This window comes from Limanda limanda, chromosome 3 (genome assembly GCF_963576545.1).
Source record: "Limanda limanda chromosome 3, fLimLim1.1, whole genome shotgun sequence".
Taxonomy (NCBI): domain Eukaryota; kingdom Metazoa; phylum Chordata; class Actinopteri; order Pleuronectiformes; family Pleuronectidae; genus Limanda; species Limanda limanda.
The window spans coordinates 15,928,331-15,949,796 of NC_083638.1; the positions used below are offsets into that span (position 1 = coordinate 15,928,331).

At 41.9% G+C, this 21,466-nt stretch overlaps 1 protein-coding gene across 1 annotated transcript in view; it reads right to left on the minus strand.

Annotated features, from left to right (window-relative positions):
* Positions 1-21,466, minus strand: part of trpm7 (transient receptor potential cation channel, subfamily M, member 7) — a gene marked incomplete in the record, with an annotated part of 33,485 nt that overhangs the window by 2,426 nt on the left and 9,593 nt on the right. The window contains 32 exon segments of the mRNA XM_061068067.1: positions 51-133; positions 312-595; positions 1,769-1,834; positions 1,955-1,999; positions 2,812-2,871; positions 3,319-3,347; positions 4,297-4,334; positions 4,466-4,542; positions 4,665-4,761; positions 5,530-5,624; positions 6,617-7,416; positions 7,539-7,671; positions 7,857-8,035; positions 8,556-8,688; positions 9,221-9,395; positions 9,630-9,881; positions 10,073-10,201; positions 12,689-12,832; positions 13,129-13,284; positions 14,744-14,972; positions 15,072-15,349; positions 15,505-15,639; positions 15,818-15,958; positions 16,070-16,123; positions 16,265-16,399; positions 16,748-16,848; positions 18,035-18,107; positions 18,311-18,434; positions 19,017-19,191; positions 19,878-20,049; positions 20,163-20,287; positions 21,042-21,255. Coding sequence (XP_060924050.1) covers positions 51-133; positions 312-595; positions 1,769-1,834; positions 1,955-1,999; positions 2,812-2,871; positions 3,319-3,347; positions 4,297-4,334; positions 4,466-4,542; positions 4,665-4,761; positions 5,530-5,624; positions 6,617-7,416; positions 7,539-7,671; positions 7,857-8,035; positions 8,556-8,688; positions 9,221-9,395; positions 9,630-9,881; positions 10,073-10,201; positions 12,689-12,832; positions 13,129-13,284; positions 14,744-14,972; positions 15,072-15,349; positions 15,505-15,639; positions 15,818-15,958; positions 16,070-16,123; positions 16,265-16,399; positions 16,748-16,848; positions 18,035-18,107; positions 18,311-18,434; positions 19,017-19,191; positions 19,878-20,049; positions 20,163-20,287; positions 21,042-21,255 — 4,931 coding nt within the window.

Consider the following 21,466-nt stretch of genomic DNA (forward strand, 5'->3'; position numbering starts at 1 on the left):
CATGAAAGATAGTAATGAAAACAATCATAAGAGCTGATGTGCGTGCCCACCTCGGTGAATAAGGAATCGTCTTGGGCCTGACTTGGTTGAAGGCAAACGTCAGCTTCTGAGCAGCTCGTTGTTGTTGAATTTCCTGCAGGGAAACAAAGTTTAGATGTTATTGGTAACTGATATGGAGTTAAAATGACAAACGATGACTAAAAACAGACGCTTCAGCAAGAGACTTTCCATGATCAAACCTACAGCCATGCAGCAACTTCAATTGAACTGAATCTATCTACTGAGATAAACTCCATTGTGTGACTCCCTACCCTGAGACAAAGGTGCAGCACAGTGTCCTCTTTGTAGATACTCTGCCAGGTCTGGACCACCTCGGGAAGGAAGGACTTGACTATATACAGGTGTCCTGGTTTCAGGAGGTCGTACTCTGACCAGGTGCAGAGCACCTTGAGGGCTCGCCGGAGTCCTCCACCCATCTCCTCCTTGCTGAGGAATTCTATTTTGGCACAGAGGCCCCGCTGGGCCCAGGAAGACATGCTGTTGTTGATGGTGTTGGGAGAACTCTCCTCCAGTCGGTACACGGTCACCGGCTCCCCTGATAGAGAGAGGTTAGTGTTGAGTAGTTTCCTTACACAAACTCCAGACACACAGCAACATAAGCCCGTGTCAAATTTATGGTACCACTTTAAATATACATTTGATTTGATGATTATTAAGCATGGTCTTTGTGGGGGAAACAGAAGTGCGCAACATGAAAGTGTGCGAGCAGATCCATCCATAAGAAGTAGAGCAAATGTGAGCTTTGCACTCTCCTATGAAGGCACATCTAACCATCTTGAGGAAGTGGCTTTAATCTAACACTGAAATGCTGCAGCACTAACATCAGATCAGGTTTTTTCCATCAGTTGGGGAAATCCCATTTCCGGGTGTCTCCTGTCTTGGCACAGAGGTGTGCCAACAATGCACCACATCTCATTTTAAGACCAACACACTCAAAACAAGCTACATGTTGAGGCTGCACAGGTAAATGACGACTGCGTCAGTCTGAGGCGGGTTGGTGAGGACACTCTGGTACAAGGCAAACAGGGCTAATGTGCATCTGCCTCTATCGTGAATGAGAGGCCGGCCACCACTGCAAAATGTAGTGGTGGTAATTGTCTATACTGCCACACTTAAATCAGATCAGAGTATCAGAATCTATTGTACAATGTAAAAGAAAATAATGCTCTAAAATGTATATTTTTTTTTTAAACTGGACATCAAAGTTACAAAAGAACCAGAAAACAGGAGTAAAAACAAACAGAAATTTTGGTCCTCGTTAAAATATGGTTGAATGGAAATATGAGATAATAATCATAATAAACTGGTGCAATGTGGCTGCTCATTTCTGTGGTGTATTGTTTGCAAATATGCAGTAACCACCTCCCAACACCACTTTAATGACAGGCCTGTAACCTGCATGGATCCCATGACTCAGGCATTTGCACTTTAGAACAGAAACAGCCCACTGATCTAGTTCCTCTTCAACAAGGAAACGGAAAAAAACAAAACACAACGCCACACCTACACTTGATCATCAACATGTTGAGCACGACTGTGGAGCAAACAGCTGCAGGCGTGGGAGGACAAAAACAAAGTAATGACCACACCTCTCATCTTATGGCACACCCTCTCATGCTTCACCTGCCTGCTGTTGTCTTTCAGAGGCATCAAGTGGTTTATTCACATGATCCGACATGTGTGGGAATGCACCATGACCCGGACTCACCTCTAGGGGGCACAGGAGTGAAAGGGATGCTCTGCGACAGCCTCATCAAGTTGTTGCGTTCAACAGCTACGGGAGGAAAAGGGCAAATATCAACACACACACCTCTGTGAGCAGTTTCACCTGGAACTTTACAACAGAAGTAATATTTAAAAATAAATTGTATAACCTTATTAATCCATGTCTCACCTGAGTACTGGTAGCTTTCCATTGGCTTGAAAGGTGAGCCAATAGCTACAGAGAAAACAAAGTGACTGTTAATCTTTGCACAAAACATTTTACAAGCTTATTTATTAGATAACTAATATATTTTAGTGATGATCTGGCAGGAGGAAGCGAGGGGAGAGGGAGAGAGCAGGACATGACATGCAACAAGGACCCCGGTCTGGATTCATGTAATTTAACAAAAACAGTTTTTCCAGCATTAACCAGCAGATGTCACTCTAGGACAGGTTTACTGCAACAGATAAATAAATCTGATTATTGTTTTCAACATTAGGGTTTAGATGTCAGATTTTTAGTCAAAAGGGATGAACAGAATTTGAAATTAAATAATGTGTTAATTTTTTTTTTTACTATCTAGCAGCTAACAAGTCTGTTATTGGTATTAGAGCAATATTGAAGAAAATAAAAAACATTTAAGAGCAAAATCTCCTAATTATTTTTCAGTGTGAGTGGCCTTCATACTCCGTCCTACTTAGGTATCCATTAATATTTTTTTTTCTGTCATTAGAAGGAGCAAAATGTTGTAGGCAGGAAACAACTGATGACTGAATATTTTCATTACCGATTTATGTATTTCTGTCTTTTAATCAATTAAATCTCCTTCAAGTTTTTTATCCAAACATAATGTTTATAGTTTTAATCTTTACACTGCAGAAGCTGGAACAATCACATTTAGTTTCAAGCATGATTCCAAAAGAAAATTAAAATGAATAGATTATCAACATGTTCATTTGAATCCTGCTGATCAACTAATGAATGAAGGGACTTGCTGCTTGGGAGGGAAGTTATTCACTGCATGAAAAACAGTATCTGTAACTTACAGTCCTTCCTGGCTCCCAGGTGGGCGTGGCGTGGCGTGTAGAGAGAAACTGCAGCTGGAACTACAGAAGTGGAGAAGCACAGTCAAGCTTCCATCCATTAAGCATCACACAGAAGAGGTCACACTGTGCTGCTGATGTAAAATCCCTTTGCAACAATACTATCATTGAAAGCAACGTCTGTATTATTTCACATTCACAATTCAGATTTTCGGACATCTTCTGTAACACAGGGATGTTGCTGCAGCTAAATCAGAACCAGACACAAGGCTTCAGTAAAACTCAGCAAAAAAACTGGAAACATTGGATTTACGGGAGGGACACATTAATTCCCTAAGGATTTTTGGTGCCAAAAACAAAAATATGGACGCAAAGAAAGGCGAAAGGTCAATGTTCACTTTGGTAACACAGTTCATATGAGAGTTGCTGGACCAGCTAATCAAGAAAGAAGGAGCCGGCCCAAACTATGTCATGCAGATGAAGGAGCACGAGTGAAACTACACATCTCACCATTTGGAGTATCTTCGCCCGGGGCTCTTCTGAGAGGAAGACAGGGAAAGAGAAAAGTAATGCATTAGTTAAATCTACACACAAAAAGATTCCATGTACAGAGTTACTGTCTAGATCACAGAGATACACAGGAGCTTGTGTAGTGCATTTACACAACAAAACTGCTGAACTCAATTTGATTCAGACACAAACTGGTTAGACCTTCATTTGTTTCTACAAAGTAAAGTAAAGTCAGGAGATTGTGGATTTTCTGTCTTTAGACTGTATGCATGTGTACTTATTAGTTTCCAACTTGGAAGATTCTTGGGAACAACACAGAAAGTCCACAAAAATGTTGGTGTGGTAAACATTGTTTCAACCAAAGTGTCCACTTTGCTTGTGTGGTGACATCCAAGTGTCCGCAAACCCTGACATTCATATTGACTCGAAATGAGGCCGTGTTTTTAGCCTAAATTCCACTACCAGAAGTAACCGGATGTTAGCGGGCGTAGCAATGCGACGTTGTGTCCGAGGGTCCGTGAATGCACCGCATAGGAAGATATCAGGTGACTTTTCGGCTAAAAACATGATTTTTTGTTACGCCGCTTCGAGTTGAATATGAATGCCGGGGCTTGTGGCAGTTGGATGACACCACACGAGCAGCATGGAGGCATGTTATGTTTTTTATGTTGTTTATTACGCCTGAAGAAGAGGTCGTGATTGAGTTCAATTGTATTGGATTCGGCTGCAACACTGTTCACCCCTGAGACTCCAAAAGTGTTTTGTGGACTCAAACACTTCACCCCCTCTCTATCGGCATAGTGGTGAGTACATAATGAGGGAATCTTCATTTTTCTGTGAACTATCTCTTTAAGACTTGTTTTTAATGTTAGGCATTTAGTTGTGATGGTTAAGGTTAGCGTAAGTGGCTAGGGAATGCATCTTTCCAACGATTGTCTTCACAAAGATAAAGGTGTGTGTTTGAAAGAGGACACTTACAGGCTGCTGGCTTGGGCTGATTTGACCTGAACTTTTTCCTGTTGAAGAAATTACAACTTGTTAAAGAATGACAACTGGAATTAATCAAGTTAACAAGATTAAACTACAAAGATGCTCAGTTTTTCTAACTTTTTTTATCATGTAAGAATAAACACAGACACATTCTCACCAATACTGCAGCCCTGGGGTCCTCATGGATGAGGATGTCTTCAGCCGACACTCTGCTTCTGTCCCTCTTCTTCAGATCTACAAGAACAGGATCAACAACCATCAAACATTATCGTGGACACTCAACCAATAACTAACAATTCAAGGACTGTGGTCTCGAAGAGGATTTTGCTCAAGAGAAGAGATCTTTGTGAGCTTACTGGAGTCAGGATGGAGAAAAGCTGGTTTTCTGTCAAACTCTGTGAAACCAGCATAAGAGTTGACAGCTCTGATGTGACCAAGACTTTCAGGATGAGCCTACAGCCGTAAAAACAGAGAGAGAGAAAGACATGAACGGGCGTGAGAGGGTTATAGTTCTTCTGATTAGTGGAGAATCTCATTAAGTTTAATCTCAACAGACAAAACTGTGAATGTAGCAAACACAACTTCATGATTTGTCTGCAGCATTGTAGTGGAGGCTTCTCCTTTGAGAAACCGCCATCAAGTCTCTATTGATTCTGAGAGGAGTAATCCATCGGAGCAGCACTTCACAGTGACTCAATTTAGATATACAGAAATAATCAGACATTATTTTGATTATGTTTACATGACTTGCCAAAAGAATATTTCATTCATATGTACAGAGAATAGTCTGACATGACTAGTGTCAACATTATGTCTTACTACTCAATTACACTTGACCACAGGGCATCTGTTGTATGTCGATAATATCCTTAAATAGGCTGTTATAATATGATTAATAAGACATAAATATGCGACAAAGGTCAGAATACTTAGATCAAACTAGTGTCTTAATCAGGTTAAAATCGGAAAATATATGTGTACATGTAGATGTTTCTAATAATGCAACAAAGGAAAACCATCTGAGCGATGATAAATTGGGTGACATCACACATCGCCAAAGTGGTATTCAAGTTTTTAGCCGACTAAAATCTACTTGAAAGACATTTAAAACACGTCTGATCACCAGTGAGTTAGAAAGTCTTCTTAAAAAGACAAATATGACAGAAATATATAAATATAAAGAAAATTATGTATACTGTACAATGACACATGTCAACACACCTGTGATCTGGTCTTTGTGGCCGGGCTTTGCTGTCTGCTGGAGGCGGAGGTCTCTTTTGGTGTTGAGTGCTGGAGGTCCAGATTATCTTTATGTCCTGGAAATATTGTAAGGGATTAATTTAGCTTTATCTAATCTGATGACATGTCACATTATAAAAATTTTATATTTCCTTCATGAGTTAGTTACAATATCCAATCAAAGAGAATGCACTGATTTGTTTTCTAGAACGATTTCATTTGTTTTACTGTTTTGCATTAAGAACAAAATAAACACTTCCTGATCAGGTGACACAAACACCACAACAAAGATGATGTAATCAAAGACAAATAAAAGCTTATTCTTCAGAGAAATTTTTTCTCACGCCTCCACCAACCAAACACAGTCTTGTGGACTTGGATGAAAACCAGACAATTGATCACACCATTCAGGCATTCAGGTCTCAAGATTGAGTATGTGAAAATCTCAGAACCACCCAGGAACAGAAGAAACACACAGCTCACACAGACAGAGCAGAGGGAGAGAAAAACGCCACAGCTGAAAGTCAACTGGGAACCCGAGCACCCGGCAGCAGAGCCCTCAACTTCAGACTGAAACTCAAACCTCTTGTTGGGTTCCTCTTGTCAGGGGGGACTTCTGCCTCACTTTGACCATCACAGCACGACTCTGCTTGTCGCAAACCACTTTGTTTCCCCTGTTTTCGTCTCTGGGGTCCCCTGGGCTCCGCAGCCCGGGCATGAGCACAACGAGGCTGTGTGTTTTTGTTGTTGGTGTGACCCATTGATGATTCAGCCTCAGGAGTCAGTGTGACTTCAGTGTCTGCACTTTGTGTACTTGTAGAGCCCGATCTCCCCTCGTCGTCACAGAACGCTTCATTCACGTACCCTAAACTCACCTTAGTCTCCTCTACCTCCCCTCTTACTGACCCCTCTGTGTTCTCAGGTGTTACAGTGCAAGCAGGCAAGCAGTTAAGCTGAGCAGAGCCCGAAGTCGAGACAACGACAATAGTAGGATACACACAGACACAGTTTTCATCCTCCACTTTTATCTTCTCATCAACACCAGATTCAGCCTCATTCTCATACTCACCAACAAATGCACCAAACTCTAAAGTGGTGCTGTCTGGTTCGGGAGGTTGCTGGTAAAGCCTAGCCAGAGCGAGCTCCGGGTGGCTGGAGCCACTGGGCTGAGAAGGGGTGCTGCTGATATGGAACTGAGCTCCGGGGGAGGGTACGTTGGGTAGGCTGGATGGGGAGTCGGAAAAGCCCGGCTCTTGTGGACGGGTCAGCTTACTCTGAGTGAGAGAGCGGCCTCGGAGGCGCAGCTCCGGAGGGGAAAAGGCCACAGCGCTTTGGACAAAGGCACTGGAGCCGGCACTGCCTGAGCAGCCAGCCTCTGCAGCAAGGTGGCCGAGCCCAAACAAGTCCCTTCTCTCTGGACTCGATGGGTCGAGGTTGGGGTCCAGCCCCTGTCCTGCTCCAGGGGTGGGCCCGACTCTCCTTCCACTTTCCGTTCCAGCCCCTCCCCCTACACCAATCCCGAACAGAGAACCTGCTATATCGACTCCCGTTTCGGGGAAAGAGGAGGCGAAGTAGGGCCCTGCACTGCGTTTGCCTATCCCGGACGATTTAGAGTGGGGGCCTGTGTCGGATGCCGCAGGTGCGATGCCGGGGCCCACATTTTTAGACAGGCTGAGTTCCCGGGTGATCTGGTTGTGGACCTTGCTGGCCTCCGACGCCCTCTGGGCAGTAAGGGTCTTCAGAGTGTCCACAGTTAGAGCTGAGAGGTCCTGCAGGTGGCCGATTTGAGAGTCCAGAGTGTGCAAAGAGCGTTTTATAAAGGTGACCTTGTTCCCGACCTCCCTCAGCTGCAAACACATGGTCTCAACTCTGGAAATGACAAAGAGAAGCATTAGTTCAGCTCTTGTTGAAAAAAAAGCATGTTTATTCATATAAGGATTAATATTAACTGGATGCTCTGCATCTTTTTAAACATTTATAAAGACCCCCACCTTTCTGAGGTAAGACGTATTCTCTCTTCACTCCCCGAGTGAAACTGATCATCTTTTTCATGGAAGTATGTCTCCACACACTGCTCCTCAAAATCGTGGAGCTTTTTTTGATCTTCCTCAGTTAGAAACAGCTCTAAAAGAAGATTAAGGAGGAATTAAAAAAGAAGCATCTTTCATATTTTTGGAGAACAATTTTTAAATAGTATAGTTTTTAGTTCATGCTCTCAATATAAATGTTTATTGAAACACATATATGCTGTATGAATGAATGGCATCATTAATCATCAACAGCAGAGACTGACAGCAGGGTGGACGTACTTGGTCCGTAGGTATTCTCCTTCTTCCTCTTTCGACACATACAGAAGAGGGAGTAGATATGGCAGAGGAGGATGAAGGGCGGTGGGAGAACAGGCTTCTCGTGGTAGGCCATAATGAAGTGGTAGCGCTGGTACTTCCAAACCAGATTAGAAATGGACTTCACTTGTATATACACATTGCTGGAAAACAAAGCACAGGTATGAATGAAGATGAGGGGAACACCAGCAATATTCTATTTAGTTTCAACTAACTTTAGCTGCTTTTCAGACATGCACTGAACTCCGGATAATATTATGATAATATCCTGACATTACCCTGAGAGGCTGTATGTGAGAATGCAAATATCTCTCTTTCAGTTTCTCAAGCCAGACACACAGTAAAAGACAGTGTCCGAGTGAGTCTGAAGACGCTGAAGATGATGTCAATTTGTAAAGAATATGAGATTCTTGGGCAAAAGGGTCTACGCCGGTCGATTCTTGGTGGGAAAAAACATCTTCGCAGCTGAATATATACGTTATGTCCCGTCTCATGCACCCTGCACCACCCACCCCTCAATGCTTTGGAGATTTTCCTGTTGTAGTGAATACGTTTAACAAGCTCGGACAATGTTTCCACCCAATTGTGTGGACATTTTCCAGAGATCATGTCTGAAAATGGCGAAAAACAGCTGCATTAGGCTCTGAAATGTTGTGCACTTACTTAAAGAAGGCAATGAGAAGGTTGACCATAAGTATATACTGCACAAAGAGGTAGACTGCTTGTAGGAGAGGAGTCAGCCACACTGATGCCGTACACAGGGGCTTCACTGATGGGTCACTGTTGTTGGCACACACTGTGAGAAGACACAAAAATTGAGCTGTTTATTGGAGCTTACAGAGGAACATTTTAATTTGCAGAGCCCTGGGCGTACCATTGTTTTCTTTCCACAAGATCACACCATCGTAAGAACATCTAGCTATTCACCACTTTTTGCACAGGGTCATAATCACAGTGATCGATTTCAATGTTGTGACATGCCCGGGGGCCAACTCAGGTTATGGAGCACGGTGGAATGTTTTTGATTGACCGAAGCTTCAAAAAGCCGGACTTTAGTGATGATCACCGCCTTTTTCAGACCCTTCATAGCCGAGTCCGGACAGTAAGTGCTGGGGCCCCCTTCCCCAAAGAGACTAGAGTTGGCTGCCTCTGCCTGTGACCCATGTTGTGTGAAAGAGGCTGTGAGGGGGAACAATGATTAAGCACTCGTGGGTTTGATTTCAAGTGCTCGTTTTTGAGTGGCAATCAGCTGTCATGCCGTGGTGAGAAGCTTTTAATAAAACTGTTCTTACCATCGTAATCTCCCCTACCATCCTCATCGTCCTTACCATCGATTTCATAGGCATACACTTCCCCGTACATCATCCAGTACGGCTGGAAAACCACATCTTTGGCCAGTGTCCAACTTGCCTCCTCTGCTGGGTACAGAATAGCTTTCCTGGGTACGCCATAACTCAACAGGACTATCGCCATTATTACTACAATATAAAACATGTTCGCCACCTGCAAGAGACATCACACGTAATTAATGAAACGTATGACTTCAATAGTTGAGTTATAAAGTACAAAGTAAAGTCCCTCTTTACATCTTTCCTGGGAAAACTTTTTAAAGTGGATTTTAAAATAACATCGATATAATTGTTGAATAAGGCGGAAATAGAAATCAATGTATTTTTCCGTGAACTATCCCTTTAACCGTGTCAAATGAAATGTGTATTCAAATAACTAAAAACTCACCATTTTAGCGATCATCATGACATAAGGTCCAGCTTGTTGGTTGACAGCGAGGATATCCAGGAGTCGCACATACCAGAAGATGATATTGAGACAGTAAACTGTCCTGCCAGGGACGAAGGCATCGCCTCCACCCAACCTCAGGCCAAAGCCGATGAAGAAGATCACAATGGCCAGAAAATCGGACAAGTTGAAATAGTCACTGAACCACACCTTTACTTTCTGGCTTATTTTGCCGGCTTCAGACATGAACATCTGGGGAAAAAAAGAAGGTGGTAAAGTCACAAGGAGTTTAATTATTCCACAGTCTTGTAGGAAGTGAATTTGTAGGACAGAGAGAAACACGTATCAAAAGCAATGACTTGCTGATGAAAAAATGTATTATCTTCACCACTTTAAAATCAGCGAGTATCATTTATGCTCCTTTAAAAGTCTGTTTCAAATACCTCTCGAATTTTCTCAATGGCAGAGGTGAAGATGTAGAGGATGACCACCCACTCTTGAGGTGAAGGCGATTGGGGCATTTTCACGAGGACCACATACGAATAGAACATCAAGAAGCCCAGGTAGAAGAGCTGACGGTGGGAAACACACAACATGACTCAGTGAAAAAAACGTCCACTCCCACATTATACTTAACATTTTTGGTAGATGTAAGAAAATTATCTATTCTAACCAAGAATAGAAAATCTGATTTCTCAATCTAGGTGCCTCATTAATATAGACACTGAACTGTGCTGATAAAGAGCCTTTAAACAAAGACAGTCCCTGAGAGAGGCATCTTCTTCTTGAATTATCAGGGGTCGGAGCTCAACAGGTAGTTTGCTGTGTGAATGAGGACTGTGTGAGAGAGACATGATAGAAAGATAACAGGAATCTTTTAAACCACATTGCAATTTAAACCTATATATTTTAAAGAAACATTGTATGAAATCATTGGGTCCAATACAACGAAATAAATTAGTGAACTATTTTTAGACTTGCCGACACTTTGATGACAACACAAAAGATGTATGGAGGCATTTTATATTTTTTTCTGTTTTATTACCTCTGAAAATAGGCCACTAATGTCTTCAATTGTATTGGATTTGGCTGCTACACTGTTTACCCCTCAAACTCGAAAAGTATTTATGGACTCAAACATTTCACCCAGCCCTCCAGCAGCATAGTGGTGATTAGACAATAAGTGACTTTTCATTTCTGGGTGAACTATCCCTTTGAGGTGAACTTAGGCATTTGTTCTGCCCTCTACTGGACACAAAATAAAGTAATGCAGCTTTACCTTAGCAGACAATTCTATCGACTATGGTGATCCCCTGACTTTACATAAAGACCACCAGCAGGTTGATATTTCACTGTTCTTTAAATATTTCAACATCTAGAGACTACTTGCTATGAGAAATGCTGATGTTCTGAGCTCTGAATACTGAAGTGGCTTGTAAATATTGGATGGATTTCCATGACTTTTAATAAAGATATCCATGGTGCAAAGAGGATGAATCTTAATGACTTTGGTGATCTTTCAACTTTACCTCAAGCTCCACTAGCAGGTCAAAGTTTTCAGGTACTGTCTGGATTGGTTCAAGTATTTTTAAAGTGGTTTATGGTGCTTAGGTGTTGTATCTTAATGACTTAAGCATCTCTCTGAATTTTACTCCACAACAACTTTGAGGTCAACGTTTCTGGTTTTGAGGAAAATGTCTCGACAACTATTGGAAGGACGGCAAGGCCAACAACACTAAGACTGTGGGAAAGCTTGAAAGTGTTCAAATAGGCAGGTTTGGGCAACTTGGATTAAATCAACCATTAAAAAACCGAACCTTGACATTTGAGATCGGACCTTGTTGGAAAATCAGCCATTAACACTCCCGTCTGATGGGTAATGTGTTGAAATCGGGAGGGAAGCATGTACAGCAGATGTAGATAAGCTCAGACACAGGCGGTGCTACATACACTTGCATTTTCAGTGATGTTATCAACCTGAAGAACAGCCTGAAAAACAACTCTTCCCAGGGCAGCAAGTAAAAACTTCAAAGACGGCTCCCGTGTTCCTGAGAACCAGCCGCGGGCTTGTTTATATGAATAAACATAGGATTGTGCCATGGAGCTAGAAAGGCGAGATGCGCGTTGGACATAATGAGGAAAAGTTTGACTCTACCCTCGAACTAGAGCAATTACAGGTAGTTGATGCTTCACTATGAGATGTATTATGCTGATTGAGATGTCTTGTATGATCGCGTTCTCTGAGTTGGGGGGTGCTGTACTTTGTGAGCTCTTCAGTTCTAATAGGCTCACAGTGAGGGAATGTGTTTCTATTATTCTTTTTGAGCCACTTTGTCTGTGGTTATCTGATAAGGTTTCACCTTGTCCCCTCTCCTGTGGTTATAGCGACATTAGGGTGATATCGGAACATCTGAGGGCCTTATTTGCAAGTGAATGTAAAGGTTTGATCGACCGATGATCACTTGCCATGGCTGCAGTAAAGCAGGTTTTGTAGAGACAACACTTCTCTATTCGGAAAACCCCTGTTTTCAGCTAGAGCTAAATGTCAAATTACATGTATGTATATTCTCTGCAGGTTGGCTCCAGCATCAGTTTACTACTCCTGCGTATAAGCATCTTCATTTGTAGGTCCTTCTACTAAGATTAAACACCAGAAAATGGATAGCTGGAGAGATTATTGGGTAGACCAGTGTATATATATATATATATATATATATTAGGGCTGGGCAAGTTAACTCGTTTTAATCGAGTTAACTCAAGTGATGAGTTAACTCGATTGTTTATCCGCCAATTATTTTCTTTTTTCCTGTTCTGCAGCAGTCAGCAACAGACTTTCACAAAATAAAAGCCTGACTTTCACAATAAAACAATAAATAATCAAACCTGAGTTAATGCGAGATAAAATAATTAATCGAGTTAACTCATCACTTGAGTTAACTCGATTCAAACGAGTTAACTTGCCCAGCCCTAATATATATATATATATATATATATATATATATACACTCATATATATATATATATATATATGAGTGTGTCTTCTTCTCTAATCTTCATACCGTGTTGGACCAGAACTTGACAATGGGAGCGTGGTAGAAGGCATAAATCTTCCTAGTTAACGGCAGCTTCCTGGTTCGAACGAGCGGCTCCATGTCATTTTTCACCTCCACATGGTCGCTGGGTCTGGCCTCCTTGAACACATCCTGCCGAGAGGATAAAAAGGCCCAAATTAGATGAAAGAAGGCCCCGATATTGAGTGACAGCAATAAAGAAAATAAAAGGTAAAAAAGAAAAGCAATTAAGGGCAAATAAGTATTTATCAGCAAACTTTTAATGTGAACAACTTTTTCCTGAGCTTATATTTTACAAAACAGAAAAAGCCTGTCCACAGCTCATTAACATATCTAACTGTGATTTAGCTAGAAAAGTTTTTTTAAGGATGTATTATGCTGCTTTGATAGATAAAACGTGTTTTGAATGGAAAAACGGAGGAACTGACCATTTGGATGTCTTCAGGTATGTTCTGAAAGTTGTGTTCGCTGTCCTCCATGGTCATCTGGTGATCATCCTGACTCTGAGGGATGTGAGCCATCTCAGCCTTGGATTTGTACTCCAACAGAAGGATGGCAGGAGGCACCAACATACTCAGAATCACCTACACACAAACACAAAAACTAATGTGGGTGGATGCTGCTATATTTGTTGACGCAGTTCTTTGAATTACAAATGGGTGACCAATCACAAACAATAAGGCCAGCTAAATCTGAGCATTTCAGACAGAGGATGAATAGAGGCGCTGCAGTGATGTACTGAATATGACAAATAAGCGTATTTCGAACATAACATCTTAACCGATTCCTGCAGAAGTCCTTATTTTTATTATGAATACTCAGTGTTTCCTCTAGGATTGTTTTTAGTAGCGTCTCGCCTTGTGTTGTGTGTGGCAGGTGAACTGCGCGCAAAAAAAAAAGTTGGAAATTTTTTCAATGTGTTTAAATATGTCTCAAACTCTCGCGCGAATCAAACACAAAGTAAACTTCAATTACTGTGCGTGTCCCAATAATGTCTGATTAGTATTGACTTTTATAATTTTGTAAAGTGAGAGCAGGTCAGCGGGAGAGTGAGGAGGGAGGACAAGCTGCAGGGTAATACGGCACAGTACAAGGATACCGGATCCATAATGTGCGTTTGCTGTGACCCTGAAGCAGCGGCAGCAATAATTTAGCATTGGCAGGGAAACACTGCTGCTCAATTCAGGCTCTGCTGATAATCTGAAATGGCATAGATGCAATAACAATTAATCTTCTAATATTACTGGTCGAACAAAAACATAATGATTAATGACAGCATATCCAGCTCATATATCTACTAATTCCAGAAATCTCTTTCCATTTGTGGCTTGCATATCTTGAAAACCGTTCATTTTGGTCGGCCTCACCCTTGGCATGAAAGGCAAAAGAAAGTGTATTGTAAAATTTGGACACATTCCATATTAACTTAGAATTGAGAGATGACCAGCACTCTGTAGCAGCAGTGGCTTGGACTCACGGGCATGTTATTCTTCAGTTCAGAGTTCTGTGTACTCAGTCAAGCTCCACTGAACTTTGAATAATCAGGTGAACACTTTGTGCAGCAGCAGTGGTACAGGTTCAGGGTTCGGAGTCCTTAATCAGTTTTTACTCGCTGCAGCTCAATTAATGCAGGCCACTGTAAAAGCTTCAGAAATGAGAGTAAAATCCAAGTAAGAAACTTGTGATACAAATTAAATCAGAAATAATTTTTCTTTTACATTTAGATAACCTTGAGTTCAGAATGTGCTGCTTCACGTTGCACCAGAAGATCACCAAAAACGTAACTCATACAATCAACTGATTATTCCGTTTCATCATGAAGCTCAGCAGCAATTTAGCATTCAAAAAGTAGACTCAGATTTGTGTTAGATATGCAAGCAAGCATTTGGATAAGATCCTGAAACAAAGATACTGACACTTATTCCATATATTAAGCTCTGCCTACGAGGCCATTGGAAACTAGGACAAAGCACTGACTCCAGCATCAAGATTACACCAGCTTCTTGTTTGTTACCAAAAATAAAGTCTAAATGGAACATGAACCTTGTACCAGGAGTTCTTGCGCATATTCAGCCGTCCCATCCACATGTCTGACAGCAGCATCTGGGTGCAGGTGTGAGCCACAAAGGGCCTTAAGTGGGAGGACACAGCCAACTTCAAACAGGTAGAGTTGCTCCAATTCTTCAGCTCGTAGGTGAGCAGCTTCATGGCCATGGTCTCGTCCTGTCTGAACGACTGCTCCAGCAGGTCCACAGCTAGTGTCCCAAACTCACTGAAAAACATCATCTCCATCAACAAGGTGCTTTCTAAAAGAAATTCAAGAGGTTTAATAGCCATTTGACATGTATCAAAGCCATGTAGAAAAACATACTTTGAATACTCCTTGAGCTCCTCTGACGTGTCATCTACCACATCGCTCTTCTTGGCCTCGTATCCCATCGACCGGCACAGTTTACAGGCCACCAGTGCCTTTGCCATGTTTTCTTCACCATGCTGCCAGAAGAACAGCGACATTTTCTGCCTCTTCATCAGCACAGCCCACACCAGGAGCTCATTGAAAGGGTAGGGGAACCGCCGCGTCTCTGGGTCGTCTATGTCCACAATCTCTTCTTTGCTCCTCTTTTTGTTCTGCTCTGTGGAAGACTCGGGCTACGAAGAGAAGGAAAGTATAGCGAAAGGGGGAACAGGAGACGGACATTTTCTACCATTAACAGTGGCTCTAGATGGAGATAATATCTGGAAATCTTGCAACGCTCCAGACTAAAGGAGGCCACGTTCTCTTATGGTGAACACCAGGAGTTTACCTTGGGTTTGTACGGCTGTGCAGTCTTAATGAAGTGGTTGTGCCTCGTCTTCTCCTTCTTGTCAGCTTGCATGCTGAAAGCCTCATGGCTTTTCCTCAAATGAGAGCCAGAACCTGCTGAATGGCGCCCTGATCTCTGTGCACGACATGGAAACATCTTCAGATTTACTTCCTTCAGCTTTTATTAAAGTTCCAAAAACATTTAAATATTCATTGCCATTATTAAAATATTACTGCAGTCACTTTTCAAGAGAATTTCCTAAAATCCATTTTGGGCATTGCTACAGAGACATTGCAAACCAGTTCTAACTCACCCTATTGTTGCCATGGAGATTGTTGTAAATGATTCGGAAGCGTTTCCTGGTGTAGTTGCACCTGTAAGTCCCGCCCATGAGGAACTCAATAACCAGACCCACGTCAATCAACGTGATTTTATAATTTGGAGGCAGATGACTCTGCAAGAGGGAACAAAGATAAAATGGTGAGTGAGACTCTGGTTAATGTAAACAGGTAGAATATATAAATAAACATATTATAAAAATATATATAAGAAGTGAGCCGACTACCTGTTTAACATCTCTAACCAGGTGGAGGAGTGTTGGGTTGTTGGGATGCTGTTTCTAAAATAAAGGATCACAAAAACATTTAGAACCTATAATATATAATATATATACATCATTTATTTATATATATATATATATATATATATGCATACACACATATACATATATTTCATGTAGTGGTTGATTTCATATTGTTACCGTGTTGTAGAGCTCCTCCAGCCGACTGATTGTCAGAAAACGGTGCATGCTCACACCATTTTCTATGAGCAACTTGACAAAATCCACCCTGTCCATCACCAGTGCATCCAGCATGGCTTGCTCCAGAGAGCTCACCTTAACACCAAAAGATAAACATACTGTTAAGAAGCATATTATCATAGCAATGACTATTTACAAAACACAATGAGGGAGAGGACCTGAAATATGGCCAAATTACAACAAAAAAAACACATGCAAAAAGGATAAACAAGCATTATCTATTCTCTTGTTTGCACAAGAGCCGGGAGTTCCCGACTTTAAAAATAAACACGAACACTGAGGGCCGATCACGAAGACGACAGTAATAGGGTTCATGTTACAGTCAAGACATGTAGTTCACTGCGGCCTGGCCGAGTCCAGTCCCCTGGTACTTCAGAATGGAGACAGACACACACGCACACACATACACACATGCAGACCTACCAGGAGCTGCTGTCCGTACACAAACACATGATTCTTGGCAATGTCTACACGATCCCAGGCCAGAGTCAGGACCAGCTGATCGAAGGCAGATGCATTTGTGCCTGAAATAAACAGGTGTAAACACACAAAAACAGATATTAATTCCTAGGCATGTAAACCCTTATTCACCATGTATTTCCTTTTGGCCAGCTCACAGGATTGGGTTGGCAGAGCAGGGCCAGGGCAGTCATACAGTCAATTACACACTAATACAGCAACAGAGCATATGAAACTACTTATCAGTTGATTGTGTGAATCTCAAATAAGAAAGAAAAAAAATTACTAAATTAAAACTACTAAATAAACCATACTTGGAAAAAGAGGATGTATTCTTCAGAGTGTTCAGCTTCTAACAATAACGACAACATTTCCCGTGATTAAACTTCCCATTTAATAGCCAGTGCATCAAATGAATTGGGGAAGTGGAAAAGTCTCTGCAGCATACATAGCATTTAAAAGGCTTGAGAGCTTTCGCACCCTTGGGTCCTTTTAAAGGATGAGTTACTGTTTCACCAAGATGAATGTGCTCCCTGCTGGCAAATATTTGATTGAGTGGGCGTTTCAGTCGCAGTCAACTGTTTTTCTTTTGAACGTCTGAACCGGTTTCTCCAGATGATCGATCAGCTGCCTTCAGTTGCAAATGTCTGGCTTTGGTTTAAATTAAATGGAATGTGTGCGGACAAACATCTCTGCTGTTGATTTGTTGCAACACCCATCATTTAGGTGAAAAATGTGTTTCTTTTTTAAGTCATTAAATGGGTATCGTTGTTCTTTTCACCAAAAATTGAATTCACACAACTTCCCAAAACAGACCCTCTACAGCAGAACAGAAACAATGGTAGAGTTGCTCAGGTGAATGTCTAACTTCTTTTCTAACAAACGGACAAAGCTAAGGAGGGATAGGACTGACAGTTCTGGAATGAGGCGGCCCTGTGAATGCCAGCAACACGATCTCCTCAGGAACAGAAAGAAAAGGGAACCCAGAGGGGGAACTCTGTTCTCAAAGCATATCTATATCAGAATGAAAACACTACAAAGTCCTGAAACCTTAATCTCCCAGGATCAACAACGTCAGTGTATGAATAGACTGAATCAACTTTATGTGTGAGCGAGAGAGAGAGAGAGACAGAGAGAGAGAGACAGAGATAGAAAATGAGAAAGAGAGAGACAGAGAGAAACAGAGAGAAAATGAGAAAGAGAGAGAGAGAGGGGTGGGATGGGGATCTTGGAGAGAAATCATCTACTAACCTTGGAGTAATGCCCTCAGAATTGCTACGTCAATGTCCTGGTGATCCTCTGAGCTGATGTGAAACACAGTGATCTGTTGTTTTCCAAGAAAGAAGATAGCACTTACTCATGTTCCCATAGATATTTTCCATGTGATACATTATATTTATGAAAACTACCAGTGGAATTCTATATATATTTATGTAACTGTTGCATTGACTGTCAGAATAAAGCTGGGTTAAATTAAAAGAGATAATAAAGACAAATGGTTGAAAAAGTGAAAGAGCAGGGATTCACCAGTTCTTTGCTCTTCATGCACTCCATCAGAGTCTGAAAGAGGTGGATGGCGTCGCTCTGACTGAAGTTGAAGGTTTTCTTGATGGTTGCGATGATGTCAGTCTCCACTCCATCAGGAAGACCGCTGTAGAAAAAGAACATTGTTACATGGTCATAGTTTCACTGCTTGAAACACACATCGCTAGAAAATTCTTGATAGGTTTCATCCAAGCACGAGTCTCTCCAGATTCTTAGTCATCCATGTCATTAGCAGTTTTCAGACATGTCCTCCGGATATAATCTGGAGGATTGGCTCAGGAGTTTGACCAGAGTTTTCCTTTCACACATGCACAACGTAGTGGGAGGTTCTCTGCACAGACGTGCTCACAACAGCAACAAGCCCTCCGCATTATTCAGGCGAATGGTGGAGCACCCGGCTGCCGCAGACAGAGGCAGGAAGTGACGTATTAGCTCAGCTGTGAAGATCATGTGAAGATCACAGCTCTTATCACCACAAAGTCTCTTGACATGTCAACCACTTTTTTCCCGGGAGATATTCGTTTTCTTTTGTTTTTACACATTTACATCTGTCGCGTGTTAGAATCGTCATCAAACCCCCCATTCGCTAGCGGTGAATCCAAAAACATATTTGGAAACACCAATCACAGGCTTAATTTTCTTCGCCCCACCCACTCTATGTGTCTATGTGTCTGGCTGTGTGTCTTACCCTCCCTCCTCGGTCTGCTTGTGGACGTAGGCCAAGATGTCCGCTGCTCGCCCCGTCCCCTCACACACCACCACTGGGACAGGAGGGCTCTCCTGAAGGTACTCCAGCACAGTCAGAATCACATTGGGTCCTCCCTCTAAGATGAGGGCCACAACAGGTACCCCCTGACCAATACCTACGAGACAGAAAACACAAGGCCTGCTTAAAGTTTGGGTTTATGTGACATTTTCCCCTTCAGCTCCAATCGCATTCACTTAGTACAGCTCCACCCAAGTGACAGTTTGTGAGAGGTTGATATGATAATACCCAGCTCAGTGTTATCACACAGTTCCCTACAGGCAAAGCCAAATCAAGGTTGAGTCATGCTACACGAGTTTCTTTGCATGTGAACAGTACAAAACAACCTAAAACACCTATTGCATAAGACTGAACTAACTTCCACTGTGGATTTCTTATGAAATAACTAAGTATTATAAACTTGATTTAAAAGCAATATTATAGAGCAGATGTCATGTGGAAGAATTAGAAATTTCCTGGACAAATGTGGATTTTACTTTTATGGAAATAATTAATTTTCCTTACGTATTTAATGATGACTAACTGAGGACAGCATAGCATACAGCATAATTTTAGATTTTCTTGTCAGAAGAGGGCACTATTAATTTGGATATGATGCATGGGCACAGATTTGTGACCTACACGAACAACACAGGGGGTTAAATCTTGACAATTTCAATAAAATAATATTTCTCTGGACAAAAATAGTCTAAAATTCGACATTAAAAAAAATATGGCATTAAAGGTTTCAATTGAAGTTATATAAAAGCTTGTGTTGAGAGATTTTTTAGCTCCTTTGCTTACGTGCATGTATTCTTTGGAGGTTGATGTGCTTCTCTAGGTCCCGCCGCAGTTTGACCTCAGCGCCGTACTTGCCCACTGTCCCGTCGTCCACGAGGAGGAAATGGGAATGAAGATTGTTGAGAACATTGAGTTTGCTCAGAGGGTTCAGTAGTGTCTGATACGGAGCGATGATCTGCGGTGTGGAAATTGGAAAGTGGTAAAGGCAAGAAAATAGACATTTTTACTTAAATTTCAGAAGAGTACGACTTAAAATGAAACGGAAATTAAGATTGATTTGTGTCTTACGTCTCTGCCGATGAGATCGTTCCTGTTTTCAATGACTCCCCAGGGCGAGATCCCGATAGTGCAAATTTTCTTTGATGATCTGGAACAGTGCTCTTTGAGAGCATCCCCCACATGCTTTGCCACACCTTCGGGAAGGATGCAAGAAAATAGAAGATAAGCTAATAATAGATTTTATACAAAAAACATTCTGACTCCTTAAACGCTAAATCTATGACCAGTAAAAGAGAGCTAGACACTGTTAATCCCATTAAGTTAGGGATGGGAGAAGACAGAGTCATACCACCAGAGCATCTGTGACCAAAACACAACCTATGGGGCAAATCCCCAACAAGTGCATTAGTCCTAGAGATGTTTGTGAACCACAATCAACTAATGGATCTCATGGATTCAGCAGTAATTTGTGAGCCAGGAGACCATCCCAACAGAACACAGTGCTAGAGAGGCATTACAAATAATCACTGCTCTGGGTAAATGACCCTGTGAGTAATGATTTAAACACTATGATCAGACCACACCATCTTAACGCAGTGCTGTGGCTGCAGACACACCTCGGCCACCACACGCAGTCAAATGACATGCTTAGAGCCCGGTATTAGAACTTCTGCTAGATCAGCGCATCACGCCGACGGAGGCTGTTTATTTCTGCTGCTTTGTGTTACAGTGAGTGATTCTATTAGAGGAATCTTTAATTATTTCAATAAAGGGGGCAGATGTGGAAAGTAAAGGTCAGATTGGCAGATATCTTTCTTTACTCCATTGAAATTTCCCGATATTTAGATGGATATGAAATCTATAAATTCAATAGCATTTCGGAAACTACACATTCAGGAGGGGAACTATGAACTTTCTGAAAGAATAAGAATAATAATCTCTGCATACCTGTGTTGACCCCTCCAGTGAGAATCCAGGCCCCAGTGGTGACTGCAGCTTTGATGAGGCCCTTGCCCACCACCTGCTTGATGCGCGGGTGGAGCTCAAAGTTCTGGACTCCTCCATGGACAGAGATGAGGATCTTGGGTAGCTCCATATGCCACTCCTTCAGCATCAGGCGCAGGGTGCTCTCCGGCCGCGAGTCGTGGGACAAACGCACATACTGTCACAAACACAAGGAGAAGCGTTCACATAGACGCACACATAGGAAACACAAAAGGTGTTAAAAGCTGGCAACATACCACATCTCTGCTGATTCATTAAGTTAATCAGAGTTTGATAAATGAGATTTAATTAATGTGCATCCAATCAAACACACTGAGGATCGACTTTTCCAATGAGCCTTTCCTTTAACAATTATTACAGGTCACCTA